This window comes from Strix aluco, chromosome 2, assembly GCF_031877795.1.
Source record: "Strix aluco isolate bStrAlu1 chromosome 2, bStrAlu1.hap1, whole genome shotgun sequence".
Taxonomy (NCBI): domain Eukaryota; kingdom Metazoa; phylum Chordata; class Aves; order Strigiformes; family Strigidae; genus Strix; species Strix aluco.
The window spans coordinates 68,930,156-68,947,953 of NC_133932.1; the positions used below are offsets into that span (position 1 = coordinate 68,930,156).

Here is a 17,798-nt window from a genome sequence, read left to right on the forward strand (position 1 = left end):
GTCCGCCCAGTCTTCTGAATTACTTCTAAAGACTTACCTCTGGGTGTCTTGTCATTTCATGGTGTGACTTAGGGCATGGAAAAATAGTCCAAGAATTGTGTCTTTGGTGTTGCAAAGTCCCAGGCAGTCCCCCATCTTTCAACTGTGTTTGAAAAAATTATTTCAGGTAATACCTCTGGTTGTGGTTGGTTGTTGTTAAGAATAATTCAGTTTCTCATCTGGAAAACAAGGTTTAGTGTATAAAAACTTAAAAATAGAGTATTCCTCCCATAAATCTGGAATCAGGTAAAAAAATTGATTCCTCCCTCATAAAGTTTCAGGTGGGAATGTCTTTGAAATTTTATGAATATTTAAAATTTTAACTTTTTGGTAGAAGGCTAAGTTCATAAATGAAGGAAAATCACCATTTTAAAATTGATTTTCATATGAACTCAACAACAGGCTGATTAAGGCTGTGTGCATATGTAAATATAAGGGGTTTTTATAGCTTCTCTATATCATGAGAGAATAAGTACAATGTAAGAGTAATGTAAATTTTTTAGCAAAATTATTTTGAAGTTTGATCTTATTTATGTCATTTTATCAGCTGTTAAATATTTAAAGTGAATTAAGCATCAGCTTTGGCATGTTGCACAACTTTGCAAGGGAAGGCTGTGAAGAGTCTGCCAATTAGAAATAATGAATTATTTCATTTAAGAAAAAACCCAAACTAATCCTAAACCCTTAAAGCTAATATGTTCAATAAGTTAGTACTTATTTTGGGGTAAAGTGAGAAAGAAAAAACAACTTCACTGGTGTAGGATGCTGCTCAAACTAATGTGTGGTGGCAAGTGCAAAAAGAAGCCTTACGCTCTCAGTATTAATGCCCGTGTCTCCAGAAGCTGATATAACATCTTTTGAAACCTTTTTTTCCAACAGACTGCATCAGAGAAAAATGCAAGCAGTGATAGCTGTCTGTTTTGCTGTATCTTTAGATTACTACTGTCAGAACCAGTTAACAGATGAAGCATTTAATAATTGGTGACATTAAATTAACTTTTGGCTTGTTTCACCTGGCCATATGTTTTGTATCATTTTGGGTATGTTTTCCATTCCATGTCAACTCAAACAAATTCAAGGAGATGAACCGGATGCGTATTTATTTGTCTTGAATGCAATTGTAGGCTTTATTGTAGTTTTGTTTTTTCACATTTTTTGAGAAACAGAATTGTCAAAATTAGATAGAGTTCAGTCCTGCAAGCTCCTGAGTTTGCTAGAAATTGGTAGGGTTCAAGGGTGTCCTGCTAGATCACGGAGACCTGGGGAGCACAGAGTGTCACCTGTAAGACAGGGTTGTCAGAGTTGCAAAGTAACTTCTATTAAATCAAGCTGTCTGTCTGGAGAAAAAAATCAAGTGAACCTTCGAGCACACAAGCCCATCTTCAGGTGTTTTTCAGCAATAATGTATATTATTCAGTTAAATGCTAACATTAGGTAAGAATTAGACCCATTTTTCAATGGATATATATGGGAGTTTAGAATCTTTATTGAAATCTGAATTTGGCTTGTACTTCATCCAAAGGTGTAAAAAACTTAGCACTTTATACATGAGCTACTAATAAGAGACTTACTCCTACAGCCCAGATCTTCAGACATTTTCCTCTGCAGACCCCTGGCTCTTAAATTCACCCCAAAATTCTCAAAGCATGTCTTCATTCATCCTTTTGTCATCTTTTGATTTCAAGTGGCTGCATGGCTTGAACTAACTTTTTAAAATGTATCTTACACTGAATTGCCAGGGCCTGCTCCTCTTGCCTGGGCACTGGGGCAGCCTTGTCCGATGCCACTGAAGCTGGGTGGGTTGCGGCCAGTGAAAAAACAACCTGGTCACTGGCATGTGCCTGCACACCTAGTGTCGGACTGCTAAATTTTAGTCAGCTGAATCCCATCCAGGGAGTAAATATACTTTTATAAATGTGAACTCTTAGTATATCTTTAAGAATGCTGGATATATGTGACTGTGTATAAAATATCTGTATTTTATTATTTATATTTTGAGCTTAAAAGAGATATGTAAATAAAGTTAGTCATATTTTCTAAGGGGATTACAAACTTTGGCTTTGTCTAACACCAAAGCTATGATGCTTTAACGATAATATTATTCAGACCTTCTGTCTGTGATTATTCTGGTGAAGTTAATACCCACATAGAAACATTTATGATTGCATACTATAATCTGTGCTACAATTATCTAGGTGTAACCAGTTCAGCTTGGAAAAAAAATTTGCATCTGTAACTGGAATTAATTTGCATGTAAATCAGACTTAAGTCTCTTCAGATTTTGAAGCCGGATTCTGCAATTTGCTTTTGCAGAAGGGCGGAACAGATAGAACTGAACTTAGTTGCATTCCTCAATCAACAGACACGTGTGAACAGATTAGACAAAACTGTCTTTGAAGAGATGGAAAAAGAATAAATTAGTTTGATAGAAGCTAGGGTGTAAGCAGAATTATTAAAAAAAATCTACAAAAGATTACTTATTGAGTTTATTTCACTGTACATCTTGTTTTCCTGTGAATTCTTCCTGTTTAAGGTCTCCTTCAGCACACTACCATGCTTTTTTCCTACCAAAAAAAAGTGCAGCTATTTGCCTTTTCAGTTATACAGTTAGTGACTGAGAAACGCTCAGCATCACATTTTTTTTAATCGTTATGTTGTGTTTTGTTCCACTGAACTTAAACTCTGTTCCTTTAAACACAACTATGAGTAAATTGAAAGTATATTGACTGTTAGTCCCAGTTAGTTTCCTTCCATAACCTGCAGCCAGAATTGGACAGGGGATAATTTTTGTTCCAAATGGTAAAAAGAGGATTTCAAATGTTCTTTTTCTTAGATACCTGAGACCTTTACCAATCTAAATTACCACGTACCTCCTAAATGGGGGGAAAAAAGCAGAAAGCATCAGTGTTTCAGATTGTCAGTGACCAAACAGTAGAAGGTCTGCAAAGTGTACATAATTTACTCATCAGAAGGGAAAGTAAATACAGGCTGTACACATTAGAGTTCAAAATCACTGCAATAATGAGACATATTTAGCACAGTGGGTTTGTGAAATTAGGGAAATAGCAAGAAGAAATACTTGCCATAAACATTCACCATGACACAAAGATATGATAAAAGAAAAAAAAAACCTAAACAACCTGTGCATCTTCAGTAAAGTCTGAACTCTCATTTTTCAATTGGCTAACACATCTTCTCCTACAAGATAATTTCCAAAAAGCAGTGGTTAGGAGTAATACAGAAGATGCTCCATTTTAAAATGTGTGTAATCATTCTAGGAGCACGACTCATGAAAGAAAAGTTTTCATATTTTGTAGGTAAGCAAGCTACGGGTATCATGCATTTTGCGCTGAGGAGTGGAAATTCTTACATATATACGTATATATATATATACACATTATATATATTCATCTCCATTTTTATAGACGTGTCTGTGTAGAATTTGCCTCCAACCATGCAGAAGGCTGGCTAAGCAGTTACGCATCCACATTAAGCACTCTGCTGTTAGCTTCACAACATAAACACAGAGTGTATTTACTGCATGCAGGTATATAAATTCATGTCTGTGGTGGGATAAAGATGTGAAGCTTTCAGTGTTTGTCTGCTTTATAAATAACGAAGGAAAACTTCTGTCCACTGGTAAATGTGCGAGAAGTGAAATTGATACCGCAGCTCTGCCAACCTTTGTAAGCACATGAGAGCTTCAGGGACTGTGCTTGAAATTATTCTTTCCGGCTAAAGAGATACTTTCTCCTTCTCCTAAAATTTTCATTTTAATTAAGGTGTAGCCAAGACTGAAGCTTCACTTGGTGTGGATTGACCTCATGTGGAGGAAGATACAGTTCTTCCTCTAGAAAGCTGCTGCAAAAGATAGGTCTTAACCATGCATTTTCTCACCTGAGGAACTTTGCTAGGAAGGTGCAAATAACCTTCTCCATGATAAACTGTAAGGTAGGGAAAAACTGTTTAGAACAGCCAAGGAAATGTCAACAAACTGATTTTTTTGTTGAAAATCAGAGAGGAAACTGAAAAGACTGAGAAATACAGTTCAGAAAGGGAGGAACTGTTTGCAGTTATGTGTACCTACTTTTTGGTCTTGTTATGGAAAGAGTTGTTTTGTTTTTACCATTTGTTTTCTTCTGTATTTTCAGAAAGACACCCATTGTCAGAGGAAACAATGGTAGCTGCCCTTTTGCTCTGGAGGAAGAGACCATGCTGAAGCACCTTTTAAGGTACCTTCCATTCTGAGCCTCAAAAAAGATCATCTAACATGATGCTGGGTTTATATAACAAAGATGAATTTGAGGTGATTGTTTGCTTGGTTTTGCTGCCCTGGAGTTAGCTGCAGAGCTGACTACTGGAAAGGCACAGTGCAGGGAAATATTCCTGTGCTGCAGTGTGGGGATTCTGAAGGAGTCCCTGCGAGAAAATGGACGTGTGAGCAATCCTGCATATGAGCAAGACTGGCAAAGCCTCAGCTTCGGCGAGGATGTGACGAGGAGATGACCCTGGAAGAATGAGGAAGAACCCAGGAAGGTAAACAACTTCAGGGTGTTGGTCTGGGCAGAGAAGAAGTTTGTACAATGTCGATGTGGCAGTTCTCATCCAATCAGAAGAGAGCTTAAGGAGCATGTGCAAAGCTAACTGTCCAATCAGAAAGAATTGTACCATGTGATTGTATCTTGTGATTTTCACCTGCATTATAAAAGGCTTGTCCACCATATTAAAGTAGGCATTGCTTAATCACAGTGTGATTGTTCACATGTCTGTATCTCCCGCACTGCAATACAGTATTTCACACCTGAATAACCATCTAAGAGGTGTCTCAGCTTAGTGAAGATCACAAGGCTCCTGAGATGATTTGACCTGTGATGGAGGGATGCTTCTGGAAAGCTGCTGGAGGACTTCAGCGCAAGGCACCTGGCATCTCTGCCCTCACCGATCTGTGTGAAAGTCCAGAATGAACCACACTTGGACATACAACGTGAGCTTTGGTGCACCTACAGATCCTGTTGAGGCAAGGGCTGGACTCTCACGATACGGGCACACAGTAGTGGCTGTTTTTCTTGGATTTATTTTTTTTTTTGGTTTCTTGAATAACTTGATTGTCCTCATCCTCTTCTGCAAGTTTAAAACCCTCCGTAACCCAGTCAACATGCTCCTCTTGAACATTAGTATCAGTGACATGTTAGTGTGCATCTCGGGCACTACCCTCAGTTTTGCATCCAACATCCATGGAAAATGGATTGGAGGAAAGCATGGTTGTAGGTGGTATGGCTTTGTCAATTCTTGCTTTGGTAAGAATTCAATGACAATTCTCTTATCTTATTCTTTTTAACACTGGTGCATGAAGCAACTTGATCAGTGAGCTCACTGCTGCTCTATGGTAAACAGAAAGATGCTTTGATTGCCTTGTTATGATCAAACACAAGTGAAATGCATGTTTAAAACATTTTGACAAAAGAGTTTATGAAAGAGTAGTAAAGATCTGATAAATATTTCCTAACATCCCATTTTTTGAAATTACTTGTTTCTAAGAGCTAGAAATGGCATCTAGAAAGAGGCAAGCCACTGGAAGGAGTTTGACTAGTGTATGAAAACATATAATACCCTTTTTCAGGAAAATACTTACTAATGCTGAACTGCAGGCCCCTCAGTGCTGCTTCTATCATGAAAAAAACCTCCTGAAAGTACTCCATTTACCACTTGTAATTATCTATCAATCTATAATATGAATTCTCTTATTTCCCAGATAATGACAGTTTTCATCATAAGATTCTTTGAGTTCTCCCTCAAGGCAAAACCTTATTTTAATATTACTGCTTGCAAATTCAATAGCAAATTAAGTCATAGGAATAGATTTGTTGGAAATAGTCAAAGTGTGCATCAAAGCCGTGGTAAAACAGTGTTCAGCATTCTTCTCCTGTCCAAACAGAACTTTTCTTGCAACCAGATTTTGTACTGTTAGATTTAAGTGTTTTAACTGAAAATTATTTTCATTATTAAAAAAAGTTAAAAGCACAGTCAAGAGAGCAGCCTTCAACCCTCCAAGGTGGCCCATCACTTTAAGAATTATATCACCAGATAGTGACGCTCTCTGCATTTATTCCTACGTTCAAAAAAACCATCCGCTAAAGCATAAACTGGCCTGTGGGTGCACATCTAGACACGATCCTTATCTCACCCAGACTGGGAGACCTGGCACAGCTCCCCACTGCTGTACATCCTTGCTTTGGTGCCTCTAGGCCACCAGGACAGGGTTGAGTACATCCCTAGCTCTTCTCCCACCCTGGAGTTGTGGTATGTCTCGTGCAGGTAGGCTCCCACAGCCCTTGATGTAGAGTCAAGCTGTGGATGGATGTGGATGAAAATCCACATTTTCTACCTGAAGTATAAGCTCTTGCTGTTTCCAGTGGTGTGGTCTCTGGTATCCTTCCCTTCCTCAAATGTGTGCTCCACTACTGAGAGTTATCTCAGGCTGGCAGCTTCCCCTGGAGAACTGCTGCTTTGCTCAGAGTGAGCTCTCAGGAGTTACTAGTGTTGTATAGTATAAAAGCACCGACTTCGGCCAGCCAAAAATATACCCCATTACCAACAATACGTTGGCTTGTTTTGGCAGGGTGTTTTTGTTTTGGTCTGTGCAGAGTAGAATGACATGTCATCTTCCATGTTTCATTTCCATCTTTGTGAACGGTATTAATTCAAGTATTTCAGTAACTAGTTTTCTCAGGGAGGAAGAAATTAGGACTGGTTTTTCTCCATCCTTTGATTTAGCCTTTTTTTTTTTATTATTTAGGGATGGGAGAAACATTTGAACATTTCAAGGGAGGGGAAAAAAGGTATGTGTTTGAGGGATTATAAAAAAAAAGTATGTTGAAGGTGCCCTTCAAGCCTGATGGCTTCTGTCAGGATACCTGTGTGTTACCACTCTGGTAACTGTGGAATCAAACCAGCAAATGGGTAAGTTTCTCCTGGGGTGACTTGCTTGTTGAATAATTCTTCTAAGTCAGATCTTCCGTATAAATCAGATAGATGGCAGGAGTGCAGATTTCTGTGCTATTGTGATAACTGTGTTCATGTGAGAGTTTCTGGTATAATTCTTAAAACTGATAAGATCATCAAGGAACAAGCAAGCAAACAAAAACACAAAACCCAGAATGCCAAAGGTGACGTCAGCTCCTCCGAGTGGTGTTGGTGCTATTAGCAGGGTGTCCAGGGTGGCTGAGGCAGCCTAAATGCAGGTAGTTATTGAACTGTGCACATCGAAACTTCTTATGACAGTGTTGAACAAATTCTTTTGCAATTCTCTTCTTGAGGTCTTGCAGTGATGACAACATTTTTTTCGTTCACTAGTGTGTATAAAGAGCATACTGAAGAGTTTGCTTGCTGAGTTAAAAAATGTTTGCTGAAAAATAATATGAGTAAAAGCAAATAATGGTAGCATGTTGCCTAGCATTTATATATCTCTATGGACAGATTATGTCTGCCGATATATACCATTATTCATCAGGTTTTTTTAATTTTTGTACTCCAGAGTGTGCTAAAAAGAGAGCTACTGTAGGTGTGCAGCATGTTGACGGCTTTTCCAGGTCTTCATAGCACTTGAAAACAAAATGCTTAGGTATATGTTTTTGGGTTTTTTTTTTGCATTCAGTGTGTGCTGTAATTATCATAGACTGAACAATGGAATGGTTACTTTTTTTAACGGCTATTGGAAACTGACATGAGAGAGTTGTGGGCTTTTTATTGAGATTTGCAGGTGTTACTGCTAAAAGAAGAAACATTCATTGTAGGACTATTTTCCTTGTCTTCTGTCGACTTTGGAAAACTTATATAAAACTTATGAAAGTGATTCAGAAAGTCAGGAGGCAGAAAATCAAGTATATTTTCTGTCATAAACTGGTGGCTTAAGACCTCACTGATTGGTGCAGTGTAGTTACTGAGGGTAAGGAAGCTTTTTGTCAGCAAGAGGATTTTTTGACACCTAAGTAGTCCAGTTGAGATCATAGCGTTTGGCCTGATAACAGTGACTACCTTGTGAGTGGCAAAGCTGATTAGATTTATAAACATAAATGCAAAAGCTACAGAGACTGCAAAATACTATATGAGGCTATGGTATAAAAGGAACATGTAAGAACACGGAAATGGCAAAACTGCATAGGCTGGAAGGAGAACATTTCTTTGTTATTTACATTATCTTGCAATCCCTTAGCTATTTGGAAAAAAAAAATTATATACTTTCTATTTGCTTAAAAATTAGCTTCCCCTCCTTTGTGCCTCATGTCTGAGTTTGGTCCGTCAAGATTAAAAGGAAAGGTCCTAATGCTCAGGGTCCAGAATAGAGATGTGTAGTAGGAGAGGTGATTAAGGAGAACTGAAGTTCAACATCAAGCTTTGTAAGAATAAACACTTCAATATTCTTATTTGTTCCTTTTTTTCTTGTGAGATAGATCCTATCCTACTAGGAAAAGCATCAGTATAGGGCCACGATTTCAGGTGATGTTACAGTAAGTAAACTGGCTTTAGTAGAATTGCACTTTCTTGTACCAAATGAAGAGATGTACAATGATGTACATTTTTTTTTTTTAAACTGCAGTATTTTCCTAAATCATGAAGAAATTTTAAGTGGGCAACTAATCTTCATGTCTTGGTGAGTATTTGATGATGTGTAAAGCACACCTAAGGGAACTTCAAACTGTTAAAATATTTTTAAATGCAATTCATTCTTAAAAGGCTTCTGACAAGGACTGTATTTTAGTGATTATTTTTTTCCCCTCCCACTTAATTTTGTGATGCTGTGAAAGCCTCCTTCTTCCTGTTTAAAACCAAATTGAGAGTGAAGGTATTATCCCCCAGGTCTGTGGCCTGGGTGAAGGGTGAGCCAGTGAAAGTAGGAAGCTGAGATTTGTTTCAAATGTAAAGGAATGGTGAGAGATAACTTTTTTTTTCTCTGAAGTGTCTTACCTTTTTTAAAATCATGTAATTGTTGCCCTGGGAGGTGATTTGGAAAGCAGTTCTAATTCTCCTCCCAGCAATATTGACAGTGCAATGCACATTTGTTGTTGCTTACTGTGGAATCGAGCTGTAAGTTCTTTACTGGGCAATCCATTGCCTGCCTCAGGCACTTAAAAACCATGACCCAAGAACCAGCAACAGTGGGTTGCCATGGGCACAATGGAAAAAAATACTGACAATGTGTAAGTGTTTGGTTTATTTACCTGCTGCTTTTCACACATCTGCTTTGTGATTTCAAACCATTCACAGAAAGCAGAAGTTGTAGAAGCTAATGGGAAGTGCAGGTGCTGATCAATAAGCATGTAATGGGGATTTAAACGAGAACATTAAATATCACGAGACCTGCTGTGGAAGCATAAGAGCTGTTTGGTATTGATGTGGGGGAGTATTAGGGATGGAGCTAGAGGAGGAACAGCATGGGCTGCTCCCAGCATAAATGGTTTTACCCTGGTGCTTGTGCATGTTTGCAGCTCTGTCAAGTAGGTCACTGCAGTGGAAAGTGCACGTGTCACTGAGCTGGGGAGATTGATGGATTTGCTAAATTTGCTCCCATTACCCACCACTTAGCCATGGTTTGGCAGGCTCATGGTTATACATTTAAGCAAACGTGGAAAGGGACACAGGGACAAGGCACATTTTCTCATCTGAACTCTGAGTAAACTTTGCAAGAAAGCTGAAATAAGAACTGTTGAATATATCATGAAATGATTAAGCATTAGATTTTAATTTAGGAAAAAAACATTATTTAGTAACATACTCCCATAGAGACCATATATACCCAAAGTGATAGGCCATCCTAAAATGAAGTTTGTCATGCAGTTTTGACCATCTCACACGTAGTCTCTTCAGTGTCTTATTAAACATTTCAAATCTCTGAACAGATGAAAACTTTCAGTAATATTTCATCTTTTCCCAAGATACTTGCACTAATGCGGACTTCCAAAACATGTAGGACAGGCAGAATTTGGGCTCAGATAAGTTCTGGAGTTCATTTTCAGAATTGCTACTTTATACCATGCCATATCAGGATTAAATATGAAATAGACTAATAGATAAGGGAAAGACGAAGATTTCCCTGCCTCAGGAAATCCAACAGTAGATTCTAATGCTGAAAAAGTTTCAAGGCATATCACTAGCAAGGATATTTTTGTGACCGTTGAACTCTTAGCTCATGTTTTCAGGTGTCTGTTGGTTGTGCTGGTTTTCTCTTCCTCAACCTTCATGGTAGTTAAAATACCTGGCATTTTGCCTGAGAAGTTGATTACAATATTTCATTTTAAAAAATTAATTCAGATTAATGTTGTGTAAGTGAACATCACCATGCAAGAGGACAGAGAGATGCCTATGCAATGGGAAAGCTGTGTCTTTGTGTCTTTATTGATGAACCAAGGTCCTATCTAAATGAGGACTTTAAAAATAATCTTTTTAGAAATCCCATAGTACTCAGCTTTATGGGTAGATAATCTTTTCAGTCACATTAAAGCAGTTATTGATTTATTCCCTTGTAAACTGCCAGAGAACACACTGAATGAGAAATGGAGCTGCTCATTATTTTGGTTTAAAGTTCAGCTGCCTTGTGACCTTAAACAAATAATTTTCTTCTTAATCCTTTACCTTGATTTTATATGCCTATGGCTTAGACTCACTGCAGTAAACTAATGTATTTAGCGTACAGACTTCTGACATACTGGAAATGCTCTGCTTATGAGATGCAGTTGAGACCTCAGGTGAAATGAACTCCCAGGCATAAGCCTCAGGGTAGATTACCACAGTTTGTGGGCTGTTGTGCCAGCGATGACCCTTACCCTGCCATCTCAGTGGAGGCAAGGGATGGAGACATGCAGCACAACAAAGATGCAAGGGATATTGATGGATCAGTAACTGGGGTGGCATTGTATGTTAGGGACTATTATGATTGCTTTGAGCAGAAGTATAGTGAAGGTGGAGTGTCTTTGTGTTAGAATCGGGGGGAAGCCCAACAGGGCTGATGTTGTAGTAGGAGTCTACTATAGGCCACCCAACCAGGACAGAGAGGTGGATGAAATATTCTATAGGCACTCAGGAGAAATCTCAGGATTGCTTGCCCTTGTTCTTGTGGGAGACTTTAACTTCCCAGACCTCTGCTGGAAATACAACACAGCAGAGCGGGACCAGTCCTGGAGAGTCCTGGAATGTGTGGGAGATAACTTCCTGAAACAGCTGGTGAGTGAACTGACCAGAGAAGGTGCCCTGCTGGACCTCCTCTTTGTGAACAGAGAAGGACTGGTGGATGATGTGGTGTTTGGAGGCCAACTAGGGCACAGTGATCACGAAATAATAGAGTTCTCTATTCTTAGAGAGGCCAGGAGAGGGGGAAGCAGAACTGCCATACTGGACTTCTAAAGCGCTGACTTTGACTTGTTTAGGCACCTGCTTGACAGGATCCCTTGGGAGATGGTCCTGAAGGGTATAGGGGTTCAGGAAGGCTGGGCACTCTTTAAGAAGGAAGTCTTAATGGCACAGGAGCTGGCTGTCCCCAGGTGCTGTAAGAGAAGTCAGTGGCAGAGAAGACCACCCTGGCTAAACAGGGAGCTTTGGCTGCAACTCGGGGAGAAAAGGAGAGTTTAAGGCCTTTGGAAGAAGGGGCTAGCCACTCACAATGATGACAAAGACGCTGTGAGGCTATGCAGGGTGGAAATCAGGAGGTCTAAAGCCCAGCTAGAAATTAATCTGGCTTCAGCAGTTAAGGATAACAAGAAATATTTCTGTAAGTATGTCAACAGCAAAAGAAAGACCAGGGAGAGCCTCTATCCCCTGCTAGATGCAGGAGGAAACATGGTAACGAGTGATGAAGAAAAGGCTGAGGTGCTTAATGCCTTCTTCGCCTCAGTCTTTAATAACAAGACTAGTTGTATTGAGGGAATCCAGCCTCCTCAGCCAGAAGACAGAGACTGGGAGAACGATGCCCCCGGCAATCCGGGAGGAGATAGTCAGTGACCTACTGCATCACATAGACACACACAAGTCTATGGGACCTGATGGGATACACCCGAGGGTGCTGAAGGAGCTGGCTGGGGTGCTCGCCAAGCTGCTTTCCATCATTTACCAGCAGTCCTGGCTGACCGGGGAGGTCCCGACAGATTGGAAACTGGCCAATGTGATGCCCATATATAAGAAGGGTCGGAAGGATGATCCGGGAAATTACAGGCCTGTCAGCTTGACTTCAGTGCCCGGGAAGCTGATGGAGCAGCTCATCCTGAGTACCATCACACAACACATGCGGGACAACCAGATGATCAGGCCCAGTCAGCATGGGTTTATGAAAGGCAGGTCCTGCTTGACAAACCTGATCTCCTTCTACGACAGGGCGACCTGCTTATTGGATGAGGGAAAGGCTGTGGATATTTAGTAAGGCCTTTGACACTGTTTCCCACAGCATTCTCCTGGCAAAACTGGCTGCTCGAGGCTTGGATGAGCGCACACTTTGCTGGGTAAAAAACTGGCTGCATGGCCGGGCCCGAAGAGTTGTGGTTAATGGAGTTAAGTCCGGTTGGCAGCCAGTCACGAGTGGTGTCCCCCAGGGCTCTGTTTTGGGGCCACTCCTGTTTAACATCTTTGTTGATGATCTAGACGAGGGGATCGAGTGCACCCTCAGTAAGTTTGCAGATGACACCAAGTTGGGTGGGAGTGTTGATCTGCTCGAGGGTCGGGAGGCTCTGCAGAGAGACCTGGACAGGCTGGAGCGATGGGCTAAGGCCAACGGTAGGAGTTTCAATAAGGCCAAATGCCGGGTGCTGCACTTGGGCCACAACAACCCCCAGCAGTGCTACAGGCTTGGGGAGGAGTGGCTGGAGAGCTGCCAGTCAGAGAGGGACCTGGGGTGTTGATTGACAGCCGGCTGAACATGAGCCAGCTTTGTGCCCAGGTGGCCAAGAAGGCCAATGGCATCCTGGCTTGTATCAGAAATAGCATGGCCAGCAGGGACAGGGAAGTGATCTTACCCCTGTACTCGGCACTGGTGAGGCCGCATCTCGATTACTGTGTTCAGTTTTGGGCCCCTCACTACAAAAAGGACATTGAATTACTCGAGCATGTCCAGAGAAGGGCAACGAAGCTGGTGAAGGGTCTGGAGCACATGTCGTACGAGGAGCGGCTGAGGGAACTGGGGGTGTTTAGTCTGGAGAAGAGGAGGCTGAGGGGAGACCTCATCGCCCTCTACAACTACCTGAAAGGAGGTTGCAGAGAGCTGGGGATGAGTCTCTTTAACCAAGTAACAAGTGATAGGACAAGAGGTAATGGCCTCAAGTTGCACCAGGGAAGGTTTAGACTGGATATTAGGAAGTATTTCTTTACAGAATGGGTTGTTAGGCGTTGGAATGGGCTGCCCAGTGCAGTGGTGGAGTCCCCATCCCTGAAGGTGTTTAAGAGTCGGGTTGACATAGCTGCTTAGGGATATGGTGTAGTTGAGAACAGTCAGTGTTAGGTTAATGGAAGATCAACTGATCTTCAAGGTCTTTTCTAACCTAGATGATTCTGTGATTCTGTGAATGGCTCTTCTATGAGAAGACACATTTATTTCCAGAAGTAAAGATATATTCTCCCTTGGCTTGGTCCTGCAACAGCTCAAGCCTGAAGTTTTCTAAGCCCTTATAGAGCAAGTACTCATCTCCCAGTGCAAAACCACTCTTAGCAGCTCCTCACCTGCTCACTGAACAGGGATGACTCCTTTTACAGTGGACTTGGGATGGGATTAAAAGAGATATTTCTATAAATAAAGCTGATAGCAAGCACAGCTACTCAGTAATGTTTAGGAAGACATAGTTCTGCATCAGCCCCCAAAATGTTCTCTGTTTGAAGTGTATAGACTCTGTTATGCCTGCAGTCAACATGACCCATGCAAGCTTTCCTGGATATTTGTTCAGTATCAGAAATAATCTGCTGGTTCAAAGAGAGGGGGAAAAAAAAAAAAAGGGTGTCTAACTAACAGGAATTGGTCAAATTGTGCATACAGTTCCTTTATCTAAAAAAAGGAGAAATTATGTTATTACCTAGAGGGCTTTACTTATTTTAATACAGTGTTACAACTGATGGTTTGTCCTGAATTTTTATGCTCAATTTCAAGCACCTGATATGCTTGAAAGTATACCCGATATATACCGTATATATATATATACACACACCTGAATTTATACCTGATAGTATACTAAATGGAAACACAAAAGTACTTATTCAGGAGATATGTAATCTGAATTCCTCTTTGGCATCCCCTCTCTAGGGAAACTGAAGTTAGCCTGCTATTCTTTTTATTTAAATAATTAATCAGTGAGATAGGTGGTATATTATTAAATACACTTCTGAGGGCCATATTTACATGGCAAAATGAAATGCTGAACCCCTTAGAGACAGAGGGGAATCATCTGAGTAAAACCAGGCATTTTCCAATCTTCCAGGCTTCTTTTATAATCATTAGAAAAACAAATTTGTACTGCCAGCATGCAAATTGTTTGACATATTTGAGATGTTCTGTTTGGGGTGAGATGATCTGTGCCCTACAAGCGCCCCTTTATCTCCACCAGCTATAAAGGGAGCCCAAGCTCAGAGGTAGATGTTCGCTCTGTACCTCTCTGGAGTCATGAAATGACCCTCACAAATAGGGTGCGTATTGCTCCTTCTGTCTTTCTGTCATTTTCTTACTTTTGCTTATCATTAGGTTAATGGTTGGACTAGATGATCTTCAAGGTCTTTTCCAACCTACATGATTCTGTGGTTCGCTCTCCATTTCAGTGTCCTCTTCCCCGATGTTGTGTTTATTTCTTAGTTTATTTCTAGTTCCTATAGGCATTAAACACTGTACAATGTTGAAATCACTTGGAATAGTTGTCCAACAGTGAGTATTTGGAAGACTTCTGTTGAGTTTCCATGAAGAGGTGCCCAAGTTCTCTTTCAGAGCTTGAGATCCCACATTCATCATGTAGGGAAAATGCTGTCTGCTCTTCCTACAGATAATTTGTAGAACACAAGTATTGGGCTTCTGTGTTCAATTTAAGTGCCTGAAACTGAGAATTGTCTTGGGCAATAATTTTGGAAAACCTGATAAAGAAGGAATCATGCCATGCAGAGAAAGTCACAATGGAAGACCTAGTGTAGTGCTTTGAACATTATTCCTGAAATCAGAGACTTCACTCTGGTAGGCGCTTTAACACTGGTTCAGGGTAAGGGAAGGTTTTGCCTTCATTATGGCAGAGCATCGCCTGAGGTCTCATTCAATTTGCCCATGTCTTTAAGTCGCTGCAGACCATGAGTGTTGGTGTTAACAGTATTAGGTCAGATTCTGTGGTGTGCAGAGGCATGGTTGCTTCTCCCTCCCCTAGTCTGAGCAGCTCCAGCTGAGCCCACTCTCAACACCGTACTGCAGTGGGACTGCAGGGTGCACCAGAACCCCCCACTTCCCTCTTCCTCCCAGCTTTCAGCACAGCAGAAATTCAAGCACATGGCTGAAAGGGGAGCTGGGGCTTGCTCTGAACAGGTCGCTGATCCCCAAGTGCCCTCAGCTTACACCAACATGTAGGTTGAGTCATTGTATTTTCCTTTGGCTGCCATCCTTATAATTTTCTGCTGTGTTTTGTTCTATTTTCCTACTGCCTGACCAAAAGGAAACCTCAAAAAACATGCAGAGATATCAGCAGTGAGGGGTGGACAGCAGCTTGTGTACATGTCCCTGGAAAGAGGGACAGAAGAACAGCAGAATTCTGTAAGGAAATTGATAACTTTGGCATTTTTTGTGTATAGGTAGCTGCCCATGTATTGCCAGTTTATGTTCTGTAAAAATGTTCTGTCCGTGCCTAAAGTCTGTTTCTGTGCATGTGCAAGTGACTACAAATTTCTGCCAATGTTTGATGCTTCCTTTTTGAGCAGCCATGCATACTTTTGGTTCTGGGACATCACTCTTCGTCATGGCCATGTGTTGCAGAATGCTGAGGACTTTATGCAAGGAAGTACACAAATAACATCACTTTACACAGAGATCTGGTATGTGAGCTTAAAGGCAAAGACCACATCAGATTTCTTGCAAAATTACCCTGATGGTGAATTGAGTCTAAAAGGTCAGGGCTGTAAGCTGTGTTTGAGGTGGTGGAACAGCATTTCTGTCAGAGTTAAATTTAATTATTTGCATTTTCAGGTCCTGTTCCCTAATCCTGGGTCATGGCATTAACCCAGGCAATGCTATGCCTGATGTTGGTTTTCTATTACTTTAGGAAAAAGCAGAAACCAGCTGTGCTGGTAGTCAGGCCACACAATGTGAAGAAGTATGTTATTAAAATGTAACTGGCTTTCTGGTCCTCAGTGGGTAAAATGAAATAAACTAGAGCTCAGTAAATAAGCAATACTCAATCCAAAAAAGTATATTAGAGGGCAATGGTCTTTGCTTATGAAAGGCTATTAATCATACTCTATTTAACTATTTGTTTAATAATCTCTAGTAACTCTTAAGGCCATCTGTGTGCTGACATACCTGAACAGAATTCAGTAGTTTTTTGAAAAAATTTAAAATTTCCTTGTAGCACCTGCTGTCTACCAGAGACAGATTTTCTCTGGCTATTTAAATCAAAGTTATATACCTAGTGGCTTTTTCTTAACTGATGACATTCATTTTCTGTGACTGTTTCTTTTTAGGAAGCATTTAAGCAGAATGCTACATCTTCCAGTCTAGTAAGCAAATTAATACTTACAGGCTTTTCAGTAATAAAAGGGGTACAGGACCATTGGCATAGTTCCAACTAATGACACAATAATAGGTAATAACTATCAATTTCATTTTTCCCCTTTTTCTCAGCAGTGGCCAATACTTCACACTTAAAGTATTTTTTTTTTCTGGTAGTGTGTCTGCCACTTTCTCATTAGAAATTAAGATGAGAAAATAATTTGCAAGTTTGTTAAGAAAGTGTGCTGACATGGAAAAATAAGTTTCTTTAGAGCTATCCTGTTCACATCTGCATTTTTCTAGGTATTAACACTAGCTGAGAAACTATTTCTGAAACTGGAGATTCAGTAAATGTCTCATAAGTTAATAAACCACAGCCTCTATTGATTTGCACACCACATTGTTTTGGTTGATTTCACAGCTAACATGATGCACTATGTAAATAATTAAAATGCCTCCTATTACTGGAAGGTTTGTGGGTTTGGTTTGGCTGTGGGTTGTGTTTTCTTTTTTTTTAATGCTAACTCAAAATGACCTCTGGTTGCTGTAAATTTTTCCATCACTGATACAGGCAGGAGGAACATTTGGTATCTGCAGACAGCAAATGCAAGGGAGCACCACTCCAGGTAGCTGCTTCCTCCCCTTGAAATCCCACCATTACTTTTCTGTGAAATGTCCCTGTGCTTTGACTCCTGAGTGGTTTGGGACCTGGTTATCCCCCTCTCTACCTGTGCTGTGATGGCCCAGTGTGGATCAGCAGGGCAGCTCAGCGAGCGATCACCCCATACAAGGATGAAGCCTCAAGTTCCCTGGGGCTGCTTGACTCCCCTCTCATCTGTTGGTGGTCCAGGTGATAACGCTTCTAATCAAGGTCACCTGGGCACCATCTTTAAAACTGCTGTTTTATAACAGTGTCAGACTTCATGTGCTTCAGCTGAAGGTTTCTTATGCTAGCTATCAGCATCAGGCTCAATCACTCTCAGCAATTTCAGCCAAGAAGTCTTCTCAAAATGTGATAAAATTAACACTACTTCTCCTGTTCGTGGTTTCTTAAACCCATTTC

At 40.7% G+C, this 17,798-nt stretch overlaps 1 protein-coding gene across 1 annotated transcript in view; it reads left to right on the forward strand.

The window, feature by feature from the left end:
* The first annotated feature begins 4,999 nt into the window (after window positions 1-4,999).
* LOC141919490 (pinopsin-like) overlaps window positions 5,000-17,798 on the forward strand; it is an 89,142-nt gene continuing 76,343 nt past the window's right edge. The window contains exon 1 of the mRNA XM_074815168.1: window positions 5,000-5,336. Coding sequence (XP_074671269.1) covers window positions 5,000-5,336 — 337 coding nt within the window. The remainder of the gene's footprint in view (window positions 5,337-17,798) is intronic.